Here is a 17,809-nt window from a genome sequence, read left to right as displayed (position 1 = left end):
TATATTTTTTTCAAATTTTTTCAAACGTTAGGGTAAAAGAGGGTCTGCAAATGTCTGGCAGTGAATGCGATAAGTACTCTAAGCGATCAAGCTAAGAGTTGGCCAAGCTACGGACGCCGGAATTGTGATGTGAACCTGAACGATAACCAATTCCGAAGCAATCTAAAGCTTGCTTTGCCTGGCTTCTATTTTCTTTTTTTTTTTTGCCACTTTGTATTTTCCTGCAGTCCTCCCTCTCACAGGTCACTCTTTGTATCGCGACAGATTTTTGGAAGGAGACTTGCGATTTATCGTGGCGATATTGTCGATATAGCGTGTCGTCTGCTGCGTCGGTTATCTCAGGGACAACAAACCGTAAGGTAATTAACTGCATGACATGTTTACACTTGACATGTGTGGCGTTTCTTTGATTTTGAAAAATGGTTAAAATTACTGGTCAACAATTTTAATCAGAGATTTGCGCTGATTTCAAAAATCAAAAGTCATATTTTGGAGATTTTATTGAAAACCCGATATAGAGGGAAAAAAAACAAGGGCGGACACGATAGCGCAGAAAATAAATTTTGAAAAAGTTTACTTGCATCTCTGATTAAAAACTTTATCAAAGATTTGTTGACCAGTGATATCAATCCGGTATATGTGAGAATCTCGCTTTAGGTTGTTTATCATTTAAGCATTGATGATCACCTACAGCCAATCTAAATTTGACGTGGTTTTGCCCTCTGGCACTGATTGATTTTCCGACGACAATATGAATCCAAACCATTTTTTATTATATTTTCTTGCGGCAAAGAATATAAGCCGTGTGAGCTTGGCACCTGTCGAGGAGCAGGGCTTACTTAGACGCCGAGCAGGAGGCTAGGGGGTGGGGGGGGTGGGGGGAGAGATTAGAGAGAAGAGCGAGTGCAAAGACAAAGATGTGGCGGATAGATAGAGGAGGAGAAAATGAGAGCGAACAGCGTGGAATCCACAGAAAGAGAACGGAAAATTTAGGACAGCGAGCAGGAAAAAGGGAATCGTGGTGAAAAGCGCTGAGCGTTGACTAAACGTGACTGTGTGTGACACTCTGCGGGGGAGAACAGCTGCAGTGTCACAGCACAACTCAAGACGGCATCGTGCTCTTATCAATCTCTTCGCATTCAGACAAACTGCACTCTGTAAGAACTCAAACAAGCAAAATGAAAAGTCACATTGCTGATCTGCTTCCCTCGGATGACGGGCAGCGTTCCCACGCTATATCGCAACCGTTTTTTGGGTGTTTTTTTTTTTTTTTTTTTTACAGTATAGGCAATTTGCATGAATGAATAATTTAGGGACGTATTCTCCAATCAATTTCTGACGTGCCTTTCTTGCACGCTTTCAAGGTGAGGCGATTTTCCGTTGAGGCTTCTGCGTAACCGGGGAAACCACACACAGCAGCCGAAGATGTGCGACTCGTTGAATTGCGAGTGCGAGTGCCGCCCAATATGTCCATTTGTTTCACTCATTTGCTAGCTTGTGCATTTGATATTAGCGTTAGGCGACGGAGATGCTAGCTTGTACATTTAATATTAGCGTTAGGCGACGGAGATGCTAGCTTGTGCATTTGATATTAGCGTTAGGCGACGGAGATGCTAGCTTGTGCATTTAATATTAGCGTTACGCGACGGAGGTGCTAGCTTGTGCATTTGATATTAGCGTTAGGCGACGGAGATGCTAGCTTGTGCATTTGATATTAGCGTTAGGCGACGGAGATGCTAGCTTGTGCATTTGATATTAGCGTTAGGCGACGGAGATGCTAGCTTGTGCATTTAATATTAGCGTTACGTGACGGAGACAACTTGGCTTACGAGGGGGAGCGGAATTGCCGCGGCCCGGTCCAAAGTGGCCCGCAGCCCTGGTGGTTGGGGGACCCCTGATCTAAAGGCTACTTTGTATGAGCAGGTTTTTTTTTTCTCCATTCACTTTTTAAGAAATCCAATACAAGCAATTTAATCAGAATACCAGGTCAAGACTGAACGCTTAGGAGACGGTGCAAAGCAAGTAAACGTTAACCGGGTTGCCAAGCAACACAATGTGCGTTCCACACATGCGATGAAATATAAAAAAAATCTCACGGCCCATATTGTTACCGTGGTATTATATGTATATGTGACGGAAAGGTCCGTCTAGCCGCCTATGACGCTCGTTTTGCTGACGGTTGACGAATGACGGGAAAAATTTAGAAATAGCATAATCGGAAGCCCATGTATTTATTCGTCTGTAGTCCGTCTTTAGTCTGTTTTTTGCGGCGAGGCTTGGAGTGAGGCAACAGGCTGTGAACAGGCGCAAAGAGTCACTGTGAGTCCCTCTTTCTGTTCAAACATCGGCCAGCAGAGGGGGTGGGTGCTATTTAAGTTTGCAATCGGAATCGCTGACGGAAGCCCGTTTAAAATCAGAGGCGGACCGGCCTATAGGCGGGTACTCTTAAAAAAAAAAGTCGAATGACGGACGGCGGAAGGATACCGGCGCTGCAGATGTATGACGAATAACGGAAAGAACCCCGTCAATTGCTCTGCATTCAAAAGACACCGACCGCGTGGATTAAATTCAGACATCCCAATGTTTAGATTAGTTCCCATATTGTCGTGGGAGTAGAGCAGGAATGAGGTCAGCAAAGTGTGGGTGAAAAGTGCCACTCAATGGGTGTCACTGTCAGCACTTATAATGGCCAGCCAGCTCCATGTGTCAGTCATGCTCAGCAGCTGTCACAAACACATTTCACTTGCCGCGCTCCATCGTTAAAACAAACACACCTTCGAGACGCATGAATATACTTTGGAAGTCAAAGAAGCAAGCTCAACCTATTTTACACTGTAGGTCAGTGGGACTCAAACGCAAACCCTAAAAAGACACAAATGACTTTTTCCAATGAAATCAAATTCAAACAAAATACAATTTTGGTACAGAACCCTGCTAAAATAATAAAATATTTTCGTTTTTTTTCATGTTTTGGTTTGAATTGGATTTTCTTAAGATGAAATGTATCAACACAGTCTTCAGAGGACATGATAAAATTGTCAAAAGTCGAACTTCTCTCATGCCCTTAAATGGTTGTTTCCGCTTCCTCTCTTTTTTTTTTTTTTTTTTTGTTGCACTTTCTCCTTCCCGCAAGTTGGAGTCCCAGCGATGAATGAAAGCAATTGGTCATACTCGCTAGCAACACCACCCTCTTCAATGCATTTAGAGCTAACTTGACCTTTTGGGATTAAATACCCAAAGCCGACTTTCTCCCCATTAAACGGCCCTCACAGCCTGATGCAAAAGCATGAAAACCACCACATTATGAGACTTTTTTTTTTTTTTTTTTTTTAACACCCGTTAGCATCTCTTATCTTTAAATCTTTTATCTGACACTTTCTTTTCATCCTCCGTATTCCCCAAAACCCAAAAGAGCACCACGAGATGACGTTTGTGACCAGTATAAAGTTTCTTTCGGAGTTAACTTTCAACTCATGAGGACATGGAATACTTCAACTTGCAGCCATGTGGACCTTTGTGGAGATACCAAAAGACCTTCAGGGTGGTGACGATTATAAATGCAACCAAATTGCAAAAGTAAATTGCATACCTGAAAGCTCCGACCAGTGAAAAATTATTCTCACTTTCCGTGTACTTCCATTATATCATCCTGCAGGACAAAGTCCGGCCCAGGGGCCAATTGCGGCACATGTTCAAATTTCCAAAAATGGACAACGTGCGGCTCATCAGCACCGTTGACCACAGAAGAAAATACGCATGTACTAAACCGCTATTTTTATATTTCGCCAGAAGATGGCGCCAGACGGCGCTCTCAGCTGCTTTCGCAAAATAGTCGCCGAGCGCGCTCTGCTTCCCTAAACACACCGAACTCAGAGTCGTCAGGCGTCAGGGTGAATTTACAAACGCACCCCTTTGCTGCGTGACCCTTGTGTGGTCCTTTCCCGCCTATTTCTAAAATGGAGATCGTAGCGAAGGAAAGGAACGTTGACAGGTGTTGAAAGTTGGAAACCAGCTTTAATTTCTTCGAGATACAAGTTGCCGCTCGGCTGATATTTTGTCTTGAAATACGGGCGAAACGTTGAGGTACAATTACGCTTCCAGACCCCCACGGCTAGATGACGGCATCAAACTTTGGATTTTAATGCTCCACTCGCATCCTTTTACATGCGAGACTGTGAGTGTGCACCATTTAAAAGGGAGTGAGAGGAGCTGCTTTTCACTGGCGTCGAATGTAGCAGGCTGTGAGCACTCCTGCGGTGGCGCAGCCCGCCCACTGTCAGATCCGCCTCGCTTGCGACCGTCTCCGGATTTACCAACAGCGCTCAAATGCGCCTCTGACGAAAAGAATTTAGAGCTGCAACTTGTCGGAGTCAGCTGTCACCGTTTGGCGATACGTTGGACTCATTTTCGATACATTGGTTACGCGAAACGATGACATTTCGGAGTACAAGTGAGGCAGCGGAAGGCCTTCAATGACGATTTTTCAATCAAACATGTTTAGAGATGTTCAGCCTAATCTACAATCTTATTATGACAAAAGGACTGCTGGGAAAAATGGTCATTAAAACAAGAAAGCTTGACTGTTGTGCATCTAAGTAAGTTGGGAGAAGCCGCGACGCGAGCTCAATATCAAAATGTCGCCCGTAGCGAATGTTCTGAAATGAAATCCTCTAAAAGCCGAGGAAAGGTGGCTGCGCTGCTCCCTTCCTTGGAAGCCAGATTGTCCCCTTCGCCGAGTTATTTCGAAGCGAGATTTCCCTCGGACGACGGGGAAGCAGCCACAAGCTTGACTGACAGGCCTCATAAGTCAGCCGGCCACTAAACGTCCTTACTCAGACTGTAAATGGTATTTATCGCGTGCGACGAGGCTCACTAATCGATATGCGCCGCTTTTGTCTCCAACTAATTGGAAATCAAAAGTCATCGAGCTGACCACTGTCATTTTCCTGTCTGAAAAGCTTGACGTCATTCCCACGTGTAGCCAAATTAATAGGATTAGCGGGATGATTAAGATTCATATGCTGCAATGTTAAAAAGGCCGGGCAACGGTAGGAAGGCGGGGTTAAAAAAGAAAAAAAAAACAAAAAAAACGTACGTGCTGTAACCGAACGCAACGCCGCCTGTGATCTCCCAAATTAGTCAGGCAGACCACGCGCAGCACACCCGCTGATGAAGTGGACTCATAATGGGGTGCGAACGGCGAGGGAGGGGCACACATTTTACTGTCGGAAGTCGAAATGTGTTGAAGCGGAGCGATCATGAATCCAGACGGTGCACAGTTGAAGTGTTTCAGAAAAGGGATGAGGGCAAAGAAAGAACGAACGGATGACTCGCCAAGACGCTGTCCGGTGTTTTTCCTCGTTCTCCCTCCCGCTTTGCTCTCAGAGGTACACAAAGCGGCAAATTACGGATAACTGATTTTATGCACGCGCGCACACACACACACACACACAGAAGAGAAAAACAGAGAATGCCAGAGGGATAGAGATACGCAGAGATAGAGAAAAAGAGAGAGACGGCTCATGGAAAAAAGTAACAGTGATAGAGAGAGCTACATGAGATAATGATAGTGATAAACTAAGAAAAAAAATAAAATAAAAAAGAACTTTATATGTAAACAGGGGGTGTAGGCAGACCAATTAGGGCTCCCCGGCACCTTCATTTCTCAATGGCACGCCGGAACAAAAGTGGTTGCCCCGGTGAGACCGTTTTGAGGGGTAGGGAAGGAAGTCTCCACAATTCTGAAAGCCTCACTTCGGTTCAAGTCTTGGGATGTAACGATTCACCCAAGCCCAGATTCGATTCGATTTTCGGTTCCCGATTTTCGATTCGATTTTTTTTTTTAGAAATCGCTACCATGCTTGCGTCTGTGCGCTAGTGTGGTTCTGCAGCCATCCACAAACGCAACAGATTATGCAATTTATTGAATCGATTAGTCTGGGCTAAATAAGTTTTTTAGCCATCTCGGGGGGGGGGGGGGGGGATTTTGTCACTTGTGTCGACTGAAAATGACATCACAGACCCTCCGGGCTCAGATAACGATCAATCACGGCTCACCTGTTTTCTGAAGATGAGATGATTGGTCGTTATCTGAGCCCTGAGGGTGTGTGATGTCATTTTCAGTCGACAGAAGTGACAAAATGGCTGCCGCCAGAGATGGCGGAAAATGGGTGGATTTTGTTGCTTAACTCAAATTCCACAAAAACATAAAAAATATTAAATCAGAATTCTGTGTTTCAACTAGTGGTCCTGCATAGAACATATTCTTCAAAATATGTTTGGGTTTACTTCCGATTTCAGAAATTCGATGGGACCTCAACATACAAGTAACCCAACTTGAGTTTTTTTTAGATACGAGCTGTCAATCTGCCTTTTTTTTTTTTTTTTTTTTTTTTTCAACATTTGACAACATTCAATCATTTTATTTTCAATTTATCTCCATAAAATCGTTTCTAAATCAAGGTCGCCCAGATTCCCGGAACAGATTGCATCACACCTTAAAGGCCCCACTGCGTTTCAGTTCCAATGTATCATAACACTTACGTTTAAGCAGAGCGTGAATGTAAGACGTGAGAGCGTGGTTAAAACGGATCTTTAAATGGAACAAGACACAAGACAAAAAAAAAAAAAAAAAAAAAAAAAAAAAAAAACCTGCTGTGATGATGCGCACTTGACATATTTCCCTCTTCAGTATACTGACAGAGAACCACCTCAGGCTTTTGCTGATGAAAGATGTCGAAATTACAGTGAGCTTGCTCCCCCCCCCCCCCCCCCCCCCCGCTTTGCCAGAACAATGGCATATACAAACATTTATTAAGAAAAAACACTGAATGATTTGCTTGGAGTTGTTTCTTTTTGAGTCATGCCAAGTGAATTGATACAGACAATACAAAATGACCAATTAAAGTGATTAATAGAAGGCTTTGATCAACTGTGGCGGGATTGTTCACTCCAATTAAACCCGATGCGGAGGTGCTACGCCACTCTCGCAAGCGAGGGCATCAATTCTCTCGTTTTGATTTATGGGGCATCTCTGTCATAATGACAGTGCACAAATAGAGGAGACAGACCCGTCTAGGTGACGTGTGAAATGGATGACAAACGTCTCTTGCATTACAGATGGCCTCTGCTGACAATGATGATTCATTTTCTTGTCTCAATGCCCGATCGCAAGACAACTGATCTTTTAGCATCACTCCTGTTAATGGACCAGCCCAGACCCTCCAGGTGTTATTTCAGAGCACCGTTGTGAGAACTGCACTAAGTGGATTTGATGTTGATTTCAATTTTTTTTTGTTTTTTCTTCACTTTTTGTAGATGACCTTTTTAGCACCAAATCACTTCTTGGCATAAATTGAACCATAGTTGTATACTCGGTTGTAGGATTGTCAAATTAAATTAACTACTTTGTACGATGTGGCCTGCCATGAATGGGTTTGTCACCCCTGCTTTAGCACTAGCATAAGTACTAACATTCAGAAATTAGTTAGCAGACGACAAGATGTTACGTATTGATGCAAATTTGTTTCTGGGGTCAACCGTGCCCGACTCAAACGGCTGGATGTGAACAAGGTCCGTGCTATTGATCAAGTTAAACGATTCATTGGAGTCTATCAATTGTTGAATTGATTTGTTTTTATTGTCTTACGTAGTTCAAAGCATGTCTTTACTGATGTGCAGCGCTTTCACTTAACAACATGGCTGTGAATGGCTAGTTTAGAAAAGCAGAGACAATGTTGCACAATTAATATGGTCGCTAAATTTAGGCTATTTTCAAAAAAACAATTAGCGACTAATTTGCATGAAGAAAGAAAATCGATCATGCTGTAATTGGCAAAGATATGATGCTTTATAGTCATGCACATTCACAGCTCATTTTGTGATGGTAAAAAGTTTAAAATGTTGATTATATTTAGGATCATCCATTTACATACAGGTTTTGACCAAAAAAAGGGACATTTTTTTCCACATTAACTATAAAGACAAAAAAAAAAACCAATCAATTATTTCTAAAAAAAAAATAAAATAAAAAGGGACATTTTTCCCACATGATCTATAAAGACAAAAAATATATTATTTCTATAAATATGTATTTGTTAAATGCTGGGGGAAAAAATGTTTCAACGCTAATTTGGTATAAGGAGAAATAAAGCAAAATGCACAACAGGAAGCACATTTTTTGGCGGGGAGGGGGGGATGTCATTAAAGGTGTCAATATTTAATCAAGAGCATTGATTCACATGGACATTAGGAAAATAAACCGGTTATCTTTACAGAGTTATTGTAGAGTAATTTCCTTGGTGTGTGTCTGTGTCTGTCTGACTTGCTGTTCTTGTCTATAATGTGTCCAGGAGCACAGAGCTGTCAGACGCCTCGTTTGTCATTTAAATATGCTCGTGGGCACGGCCGGTCTATGCCATCTTTTTCATTATGTTATGCGTTTTGCCTAGCAGTAAGTACCTGCTCAAAAATGTTACATAAATCAATGAGCTACATTGCCGGATCTATCAGATAGTTCAAAACTGTTTTTTTTCCACTCGTGAAGTTTCCTACCGAATTAGGGATGGACAGCATAATCGAATCCCCTCGATTGTGTGGAATTGATTGGTAAGTAATCGGCGTCAAAGCAGTGGAGGGCACCAGCAGAGGTGCTGCTGATTCAGTCTCAACTAGTTTTCTGTCTGTTGTCTTTGGTTAGGTGTTGCTGTGTGGGGCTTGTGAGTGCTGAGATATCCGAGTCTGATTCAAATCGATTCTTCGATTAATCGGTTTGAATCGATTTTGAAATCGATTTTCGATTACTCGTCACATCCCTAGAATTTGGAATGAAGAAAAGCAAGAAACGGTATTTCAGTTTTACTGGTATGATTTGGGGCGGAGCGTTGGTCCACTGGTTAGCACGTTCGCCTCACAGTTCAGAGGACGTGGGCTCGATCCCGGCTCCGGCCTCCCTGTGTGGAGTTTGCATGTTCTCCCCGTGCCCGCGTGGGTTTTCTCCGGTTACTCCGGTTTCCTCCCAGATTCCAAAAACAAGCATGGTAAGTTGATTGGAATCTCTAAATTGCCCCTAGGTGTGATTGTGAGTGCGGATGTTTGTCTTTGTGTACCCTGCGATTGGCTGGCAACCAATTCGGGGTGTCCCCCGCCTACTGCCCGAAGACAGCCGGGATAGGCTCCTTCACGCCTTGTGAGGAGAAGCGGTATAGATGATGGATGGATGATATGATTTGAAGTGGTTGGGGCCTGATCATTTTTGTTTTCCTATCAAAAACATTGAATCACCTTTCCCTGCCTATTAGGATGACGCGTGCGTGGCAAAAGAGGAATTTTAATGTCACTTTTAATGAGGATTTTTAATGTCCCAGCCTTTCATTCAGTTGGCCAAATCTCACCTCAGCGCCGACGCCGATTCGCCCCGCGTTCCCTATCGACCGCCTGACAGACACTTTTCCACCCCGTGATGGATTAGTATTTAACATGCAGCAACTGTAAGACCTCCTGCATAATTAAAAGTAACGGCAGTCATTGTTGGGCGGGGAAGCGAAACACTGTACATTAAAAAATAAATAAATAAATAAATGAAACGTGGCGAAAGAAGCTGTGTGGAAAGGGGTCTATTTAGGACAACATTTTTCCGGATGCTATACATCTTTTGACTGTATCTTATGTGTAGCAAAAGCCGTGGCTATAATCTCCCCAAACACAGGCAAAAGGCTATTATCATTCAACAGCAGCAACGAACACACACACACACACACAAAACAAAGACTAGGAACACAGCTTACGTCCCCACAATGCACCTGGAAGACCTCATTAGTCTCCAGAGCTGGAGTCGAGCGCGGGCGCGGGCTGACGCCGTCGCCCTACTCTGCCAATAGCGACGCGCGGACGCGTGTGAATTAATGGCTAAAGGGAAATGTGCAAATTGTTTCGTGCAGATTGGGCCTACCTGCATCTGTCAATGACGCACTTGCTCATTACAAATAGGCGGCCGGCGAGGAAAGTACAGCTAGCCGCTCTATTGTTTACGTGGCCTCGCCTCTCGACAGAGAACGCCAACTGCTGTCTGAGAAAAGGCTATTCAAACACCGCGGAGGCACACGGGCGCAATCAATGTTTTGAAATGGAAATCAAATTGCTGAAATATTGATGAAGACACTGGCTAGCTTTACATAGTAGCCGGCTGAGAAATGACTCGCGAAGAACGTGGAGGTAAATAATGAGTTGGAGAGAATAGTGGTGGCCTGATGAGGAAAGAAAAGCGCATGCATTATTAACTGCTCGACGAGAGTAGGGGAAGACAAATCCGTCCGTTTTCTCGAGCGCTTATCCTCGTTAAGATCGCGGGGGAGTCGGAGCCTATCCCAGTTGACTTTGGCCGAGAGGTGGGGTACGCCCCGGACTGGTTGCCAGCCAATCACAGGACACTGTAATGTACACTAGAAATACACGAAAGTTAAACATTTGACACGGTCAGCATTGTTTGAGTAGAATAACATAGAATGCCTTTTATTGTCACCGTACAGATGCACAATGAGATTAAAAGTAGGTCCTTCGCCAGTGCACACGCGTGTTGACTGCTTTGCGGTAATTAGGGGGAATTTGCAATTTTGAAAAAAAAAAAATCACTTCATCACATTTTGATAAAATACTCATTATGACTTACACAATCTAAAAACAGTTGGGTTAAAAATAAAACAATTTTGGGGCAATAATGGGGGTCAAGTTGACCCAACATTCTGTGTTTTTGGCAGAAAACAACCCCAAAAATGGGTAGTTTTGTACAAAACAACTCAAGAAATGGGGCTGTTTTCTACAAAACACATGAATGTGGTTCAAATTGACCCAATTCGTGGATCGGTCAATTTTTGACGCCAAATTGTTTTATTTTTAACCCAACTGTTTTTAGAATGCAGGGTCTGACATTAATGTATGAAAAAAATCAACCCAAAAACATTTTTGTCAAGAATATGCTCCCAGCGAGCCCACTAGTTGAAACACGGCATTCTGATTAGTATTACCTTTGTGGAATATGAGTTAAGCTGCAAAACCACCACTTCTTAGCAATCTCAGGGGGCGGCCATTTTGTCATTTCTGTCGACTGAAAATGACATCAAAGATGCTCAGGGCTCAGATAACAACCAATCACGACTCAGCTTCAGAAAACAGGTGAGCCATGATTGGTCGTTATACGAGCCCTGAGCAGTTGTGATGTCATTTTCAGTCGACAGAAGTGACAAAATGGCCGCCCCCTTGAGATGGCTAAAAAACGGGTGGATTTTGCTTCTTTGCTTCATATGAAACGTTTTACCTCGTTTCAACTAGTGGGCTTGCATAGAACATATCCTTGGAAAAAACTATGTTTGGGTTGACTTCCCTTTTAAGCCTTAAAAAAAAATCATCCACACTCTCCACTCCCCAGTATATAGATAATGTGATTTAAATCACTCAAATCTTTACCAATTCATAATTACACATGTTGGCCTACCAGTGGATGAATTCGACAAGTCTTAATGGCAAAAATGCATGCAAGTATTTTACGTCGGTGGGTGGTTAAGGCAGCCGCTAAAAATATCCCCACTGGCCACTCCCCAACATGTAGGTAGTGTGATTTAAAACAAGACTTAACAAAATCTATAATTATACACGTAGGCCTGCCTGTGGATGAAATCGTGAAGCGCGTAGATTTAGTGTCCAAAATGCATTCAAGCATAAAAAGAGCACAGATAATGATGATTAATTTCAGCGGATATAGTTCCAAATATTTCATATTAGATGTTAAAAAAAAAAAAAAAAAAGGAAGAACACGTTGATTTCATCTTATGGATTCACGACGTTTGTAACGGCGGCCCTGCCGGGCCACATCGGTTCACTTCAAATGGCCCCGAGCCAGCGGGTCATCATTGACGTCGGGCTCTGCGGTAGCACGTGATAAGAATTATCTGTGAAAAAAAAAATCTGTCACCGACCCCGCCTTGTGCCTCGAATTTGACATACAAGAAACCACCGGGCCCGAGGGAAAACAACTCATCAGTGACCGAAGGCATGGCTTACAAGGTGTCAATCAATTATGATTTTGCATAGAGGCACAGGCGAGTGTATGCACTTGAGTTTCAAAATAAAACTCTGATTTCAAAATAAATAAATAAATAAACGCCTCTGTGCTGCCCTTTTACCAAAATGTCCCACGACGCGGTTGTTGAGAACCCCTGACACAGTGCGGATGTTCATTGTGATTTTCAATCATATTTCCACTTCTCTTTTATGATCCATTTCGATGTAGTCGTTCATCTGATCAAAGACTGATCCCTCCGTTGCCCTGCAGCGATCAAGCTGCTTTTTTTTTTTTTTTTTTTTTTCTTATTTTGCCTTTTTTCTCCTCCAGGCACTGCTTTTGTCAGACCAAGAAATAACATTTCCTTTCTCTTTTCCCCGTAACTACTTTTTATACAGTAGGTCGAAAGAAATGTATAAGAAATGGGTTGCCATGCCAACCGTGCTCACCACATTCATCGGCTATTCTGCGTGCGTGTGTGTAAGAAAGCGTACAAGGCAGGAAAAAAAAAAAAAAAAAGGTTTAACCAAGTAAGGCAAAGTCGACGGTAATCACAGGGTGGCGAAATAAAAGTGTATAAACTGTTGTCCTCTGAGGGGGAGCCTGCCCCCCCCCCCCCCCGCACACACACACACACGCTCACACCCCGTCACCTCTAAAACACTCACACCGCACGGCTGAATGTTCAACGCTTAATCTATGCAATTCATCAAATGACATAATAATACTCAAATAATTTTTCCAATCAGGCTGATTTGAAAGCCTGTAATAAAAGTTGCGAAACATCATTTTGGAACTGGTGTCATGGGAAGAAATTCTTTGGTCACGTTGAAATAAGCAGCAATCGGCTCATGGACTGTACAGGAAGCAAATGGCGTTGAAATGATTCATGCCGGGTGCCATTTTATTTTATTATATTATGAAAAATGTTCATGTATATTGTGCATGAAAATATATATTTAATTTTTTTCTTTATTAACAGCAAAGCAGTTTTACCAAGTTAATGTTAGGCGTGTCACACAAGAATCGATGTGCCCTTGCTGCCTTGAATGGGAGTCCATTTACGTCATGTACGCTAAATCGTTATCGGCGACTCTACGGGCATATTTTTCCTGCACATTTTGGTGGGATTCTGAATGTTACGACCCAGGGGCATTCAATGCCAAAAACTGCATAAATACTTGTTCAATGAATTTTACTGAGTCTGCGCCAAAAAAAAAAAAAATTGATTTCCAACAGACCTATAAAAATGTACTGTGCTGTAAATCACAATTAGTCACATTGAAACAAATTCCACCACTAAACAGATTATGTTGGAGCTGGATTATCGGCCAAACCAATTATCGGTGCCGATATTCTGCATTTTGACAGCCTTTTTTTTTTTTTAATCTGATGGCTGATAATAAATCCATTTAAAACTGTGGTAACTTCGAGGGACCATTTATGTAAATTTTCAGTTAACTTTATAAGCGATTGTACTCACCCTGAAAACATTCTGCACTTTTTTGTTTTTGTTTGAAATCAAAACAAAGATAAGTGAAATTTGAACATTTTGAAACTTTGGAGAACTTTCTTTACTTTTCGAAAATGTGGGGCGCTATTGTTTAAGTTTTCGTTTCAGACATGCTGATGATGCTGGGAGCGCTCTTTTTGTTAGAATTTTGGCAATATATTGATATTGGCAAAAATGTATAATAATAATCAACATTTTGCAAATGTGACAAAAAAATTCAATAAACATACGCTTAAAAACATTTAAACAAAGTTAAGAGTTGTAATTTTTTTTTTTTTTGATGCCTATATCTTCCTTTTTGCTGAAAATGAATATCGGCTCCAAATATCGGTTATCGGGCCTCCTTAACCACAACTACTCGGTATCGGTATCGGCCCTGAAAAAAATATATCGGTCCATCTCTAGTTGGAACGCAAAACTCCGGAGCAGTCCTACCTTGGCTGCCATGACCATTGAGGATCCTCCGCGGATGCCCAAAATGGGAATGTGAGTCTGGGCCGAGATGAAGTCCAGGATCTGAGCGATGGCCTCCTGGTCCGTGTCGTCGCCAAAAACCACGCCTTGCAAAGAGTTCCTCGACATTTGCGTACAGATCCGATTGATGATGCTCTTTGGATCCGTTTCGTTCATGGTGACCACCTCCACCTTTGGGGGGTAGGGGATGTGCAGGAAGTCCTCTTTCTCAAGTCCCGCCCCCAGGGCCACTTCACTAGAGTTCCCGACCAAGATGACGGCGATGCTGAGGGAGCTGATGAGTTTGGGGTTGATCGGCGGAAGAGGCTGAGGCCCGGGGGAGTACTGAGGTGGGATGACAACGCCGCGTTGGGTGCCGCCTCCCCTCGGGCCACCCTGCCCTCCTGGGGCGCCCCCTGGTCCTGAACCCGGACCTCCACCCCTGCCCCGAGCCCCGCAGGCAGGCTGCAGGAGAGCGAAGAAGATGAGGAAGAGCAGGAGCAGATGCGGCCGAACATTGGGGCGACGCGATGTCTGTTTTAGGGGTGCGGCAGGAGGATGATGGGGCCAGGAGGAGGAGAGGAGGTGTGTTTCCCGAGGACAGGCGGGAGACGGGGGGAGGCTGACAAGCATTGTGGAGGAGTGTAAATGCCGTCCCTGCGGGAAGAAGACAAAAAAAAAAAGAGAGCATGTATTAGGACTACAGAATGTAACTCAACACAAAGAGGTGTCAATAACTTTGTTGAAGCAGAAATCTTCAGTAGGTGGACCCAAATGCCTTTCAAAAACCGGCTGACATCCATTATTGGAACATTCTGACGAATATTTGGATTTTTTTTTTTTAATGTTTTATTTTTTATGTTCCCCTGTGCAGACCAATCAAATGCTTACTTCCTCCCGCATGAAATGCCAATTTAATCGCTTATTGAGGGCATCTTTCCGAGTGGAGCGAGTGGGTGTGTGTGTGTGTGAGGCAGGCAAGCGGTGAAGAGAGAGGCACAAGTCCAATAAAGGGTAAACGGATAAAATGATGCTTTAAAACAAGAGAACAGCAAATCGGTTTCGTTGTTAAGACTGTATTAGTTGCAAATGTAGTCACACGCAATGTTTCCTTTCAATTGTTTATTTTGTTATTTTTACAATTGCAGACACTTTAAACTAAAGTTAACCCAAAATCAACCCAAACATATTTGTTTCAAGAATATGTTCTGTGCAAGCCCACAAGTTGAAATAAGGCATTTTGATAAAATCCACCGTTTTTAGCCATCTCAGGGGGCGGCCATTTTGTCACTTCTGTCGACTGAAAATGACATCACAACTACACCGAGCTACTGTGATGTCATTTTCAGTCGACAGAAATGCCAAAATGGCTGCCCCCTGAGATGGCTAAAAACGAGTGGATTTTGTTGCTTAACTCATATTCCACAAACGCAATATTAATCAGAATGCCGTATAAAAATATGTTTGGGTTGATTTCCACTTTAAGGATGCATTACTCAAAACTTTTTAAGATGATGTTTGTAGTGTATTAGTCCTGCCAGTTTAGTGTGAACATCAACAATTGACACTGTTCCAATAGTATAATATTGTATTTGTTTTTATTTAGTCAGTTAGAAAATTGGTGATGAGCAAATAATTTAGGTAAACTCTTATGCTGTGATTAATGGTTAGCATGTCTGCTTCACATTTGAGAGGTTCTGTGGTTGAATGTAGGCTTGCTCAAAAGAAAGTGGGTGCCTTACTAACTCCACCCAATTAATGTTTCGATTATCCTCCTTCACAAGCCTCTAAACCCATTTCCCCCCTCTCAGTTGTTTGCTCCCCCAAGCCTGTCTGAAGTGGAGGACAGACGATTATTTTGTATTATTACAATTATTTACAGCTCCTTTATTAGCCGCCACACAAAAAGCAGCACAGTGGAGCATAAAAGGAGACAAGCGGGAGGGGTTGAGGGCAATGCGAGAGACTTAACTTAAGTGGAGAGGGAGGTGACAGGCAGAGAGAAACACCATTAGTCATAGCTTGTTGGGAACATAATGCTGTGTTGTTGTTTTTTTCTTTACAGCTGCAAGTGTGTCTGCATGCATAAATATGATCACAATATGGATTGGTAGGAGACTAGATTTTCTTGATTGGCTATGAAGAAAACTACTCCGCCGTTTTCTGTCGCGTTTGTCCCATTATGGGAGAGCTGGAGCCTAGCCCGGCTGACAAACAAGCAGCCATACATTCACAACTTTGGGAAATCTTGAGTGAAACGAAATAATATGCATGTTTTTAGAATGAATGGAAGTGCCATTAATCCGTTCAAGCGTTCAAAAAAGAAAAATATCAGCATATCATCTTGTACTTTATAAAAACATATTATGACACTTAAACAGAATTAAAAAGGAATTCAGCTTTTTTTTTGTCAAACACTGTATCAGTTCAAACGGCCACTGCGCTGCTCTTTGTGGTTTGCCTGTCATGGCCACCCGGGGGCAGTATAATACAGACCGGCGGATTTACTGTACACGGAGACCATCTGAGCTCCTCAGTACGGCACCAGTACTTGTTATTCATAGAAAAATATGATGATGCGCACTCCTATAGTGTTTGTCTACATAGTTGCTGTTAGTTTTCACATATACATTGCTGAAAGGGCGATGACAACGCAACATGGCATGTCCAAATTTGTAGGCAGCATACTCCAAAAGCCGAATATGACGGTCATGTGACGTGAATTCCGGCACACCCCAATCGAATCTAGCCTTCGTTTCCATGGAGACGGGCCCGGAGCGAAGGCTGCTTCGGAGCGCACTTTTGAAGCCTACATTGCTCCCTCTTCCTCTACGCTGCTTTTCTTCTACACTCGGTCTCTTCTACCAGCCAAGCACATTGCCGCCATCTTGCGGCGGTACACAAGACAAGTCAAGTGAGAGTCACAAATTCGCCCTGCTTTATGCGGTCCGGGGGGGCTACATGAAGACGAGCCCCGTGTTCAACTTCCAACTGGAAGTGGCATTAAACGTCTTGAAGCCTCTTTTTGAACAATTGTTAACTTATTCCATGTACCAAAAGACTGCTTCTACATTCGCCCCCACACACACCGCTCATATCTCAGGCTTGCGCTTGCAACTGGGTGGATAATTGTTCCAATTGTTCCAAACTGCTCTTTCCAAGTATTGTGCAGCGTTCACAGGCACTTGCATCGCCACTCCACTCCACTCCAGCCGTTTTTCTAAACCTTGAACCTGTTTGTGGACCGACCCCGATCTCTGCCCCTGCCTTTTCTCCCCATATCTACCTGCGACTCTTGCCTGACCTACTTTGTAAGTCCCTCCTGCCTTGCTTATCTGACACTGGAAATTGAATTTGGACTTTTTGATTTTGGACTATTTGAGATGACCTTACACACCCTATTACTGGCTTTGGACCTGGCTTGGAAGTTTGACTTTTATTTGGATTGCGGACCTCTCCCTCCTGAACACTCAATGAGCATCTCCACCTCCTCCAGCCCACCTGCTTGCCGCAGCCACTTCACCCCGCGTCACACTTGGTTGATTTTAAGGAAGCATCATCCGATATAATCTGTGAGTAACATTCATTAACCTGTCGTCACCTGAAACTCATTTGTACTGTCCCCTTAGGAGCTCCAGCCTCCACTTGGGTCCCACCGCTGACTGCCTGTCAAGGATTTGCTTCTTATCATTTTCTGTCAAATAAGTTGTTTGAACTTTGCTGGTTTTTGCGTTCCGGATATGCGTTTGGGTCCATACGCAGTATCCTGACAGCACCAAAGGATGTAC

The 17,809-nt window shown here is 43.2% G+C and overlaps 1 protein-coding gene across 2 annotated transcripts in view; it reads right to left on the bottom strand.

Annotated features, from left to right (window-relative positions):
* Window positions 1–17,809, bottom strand: part of grin2bb (glutamate receptor, ionotropic, N-methyl D-aspartate 2B, genome duplicate b) — a 101,950-nt gene that overhangs the window by 61,211 nt on the left and 22,930 nt on the right. For both annotated transcript variants that reach the window (XM_086032871.1, XM_086032872.1), the window contains one exon: window positions 14,004–14,678. In XM_086032871.1, the coding sequence (XP_085888997.1) occupies window positions 14,004–14,678 (675 nt within the window). The remainder of the gene's footprint in view (window positions 1–14,003; window positions 14,679–17,809) is intronic.

The sequence above is a fragment of the Filicampus tigris genome, chromosome 6 (genome assembly GCF_054856515.1).
Source record: "Filicampus tigris isolate MCC_2025a chromosome 6, RoL_Ftig_1.0, whole genome shotgun sequence".
Classification (NCBI taxonomy): domain Eukaryota; kingdom Metazoa; phylum Chordata; class Actinopteri; order Syngnathiformes; family Syngnathidae; genus Filicampus; species Filicampus tigris.
This window is presented reverse-complemented; position numbering and strand designations above follow the sequence as displayed.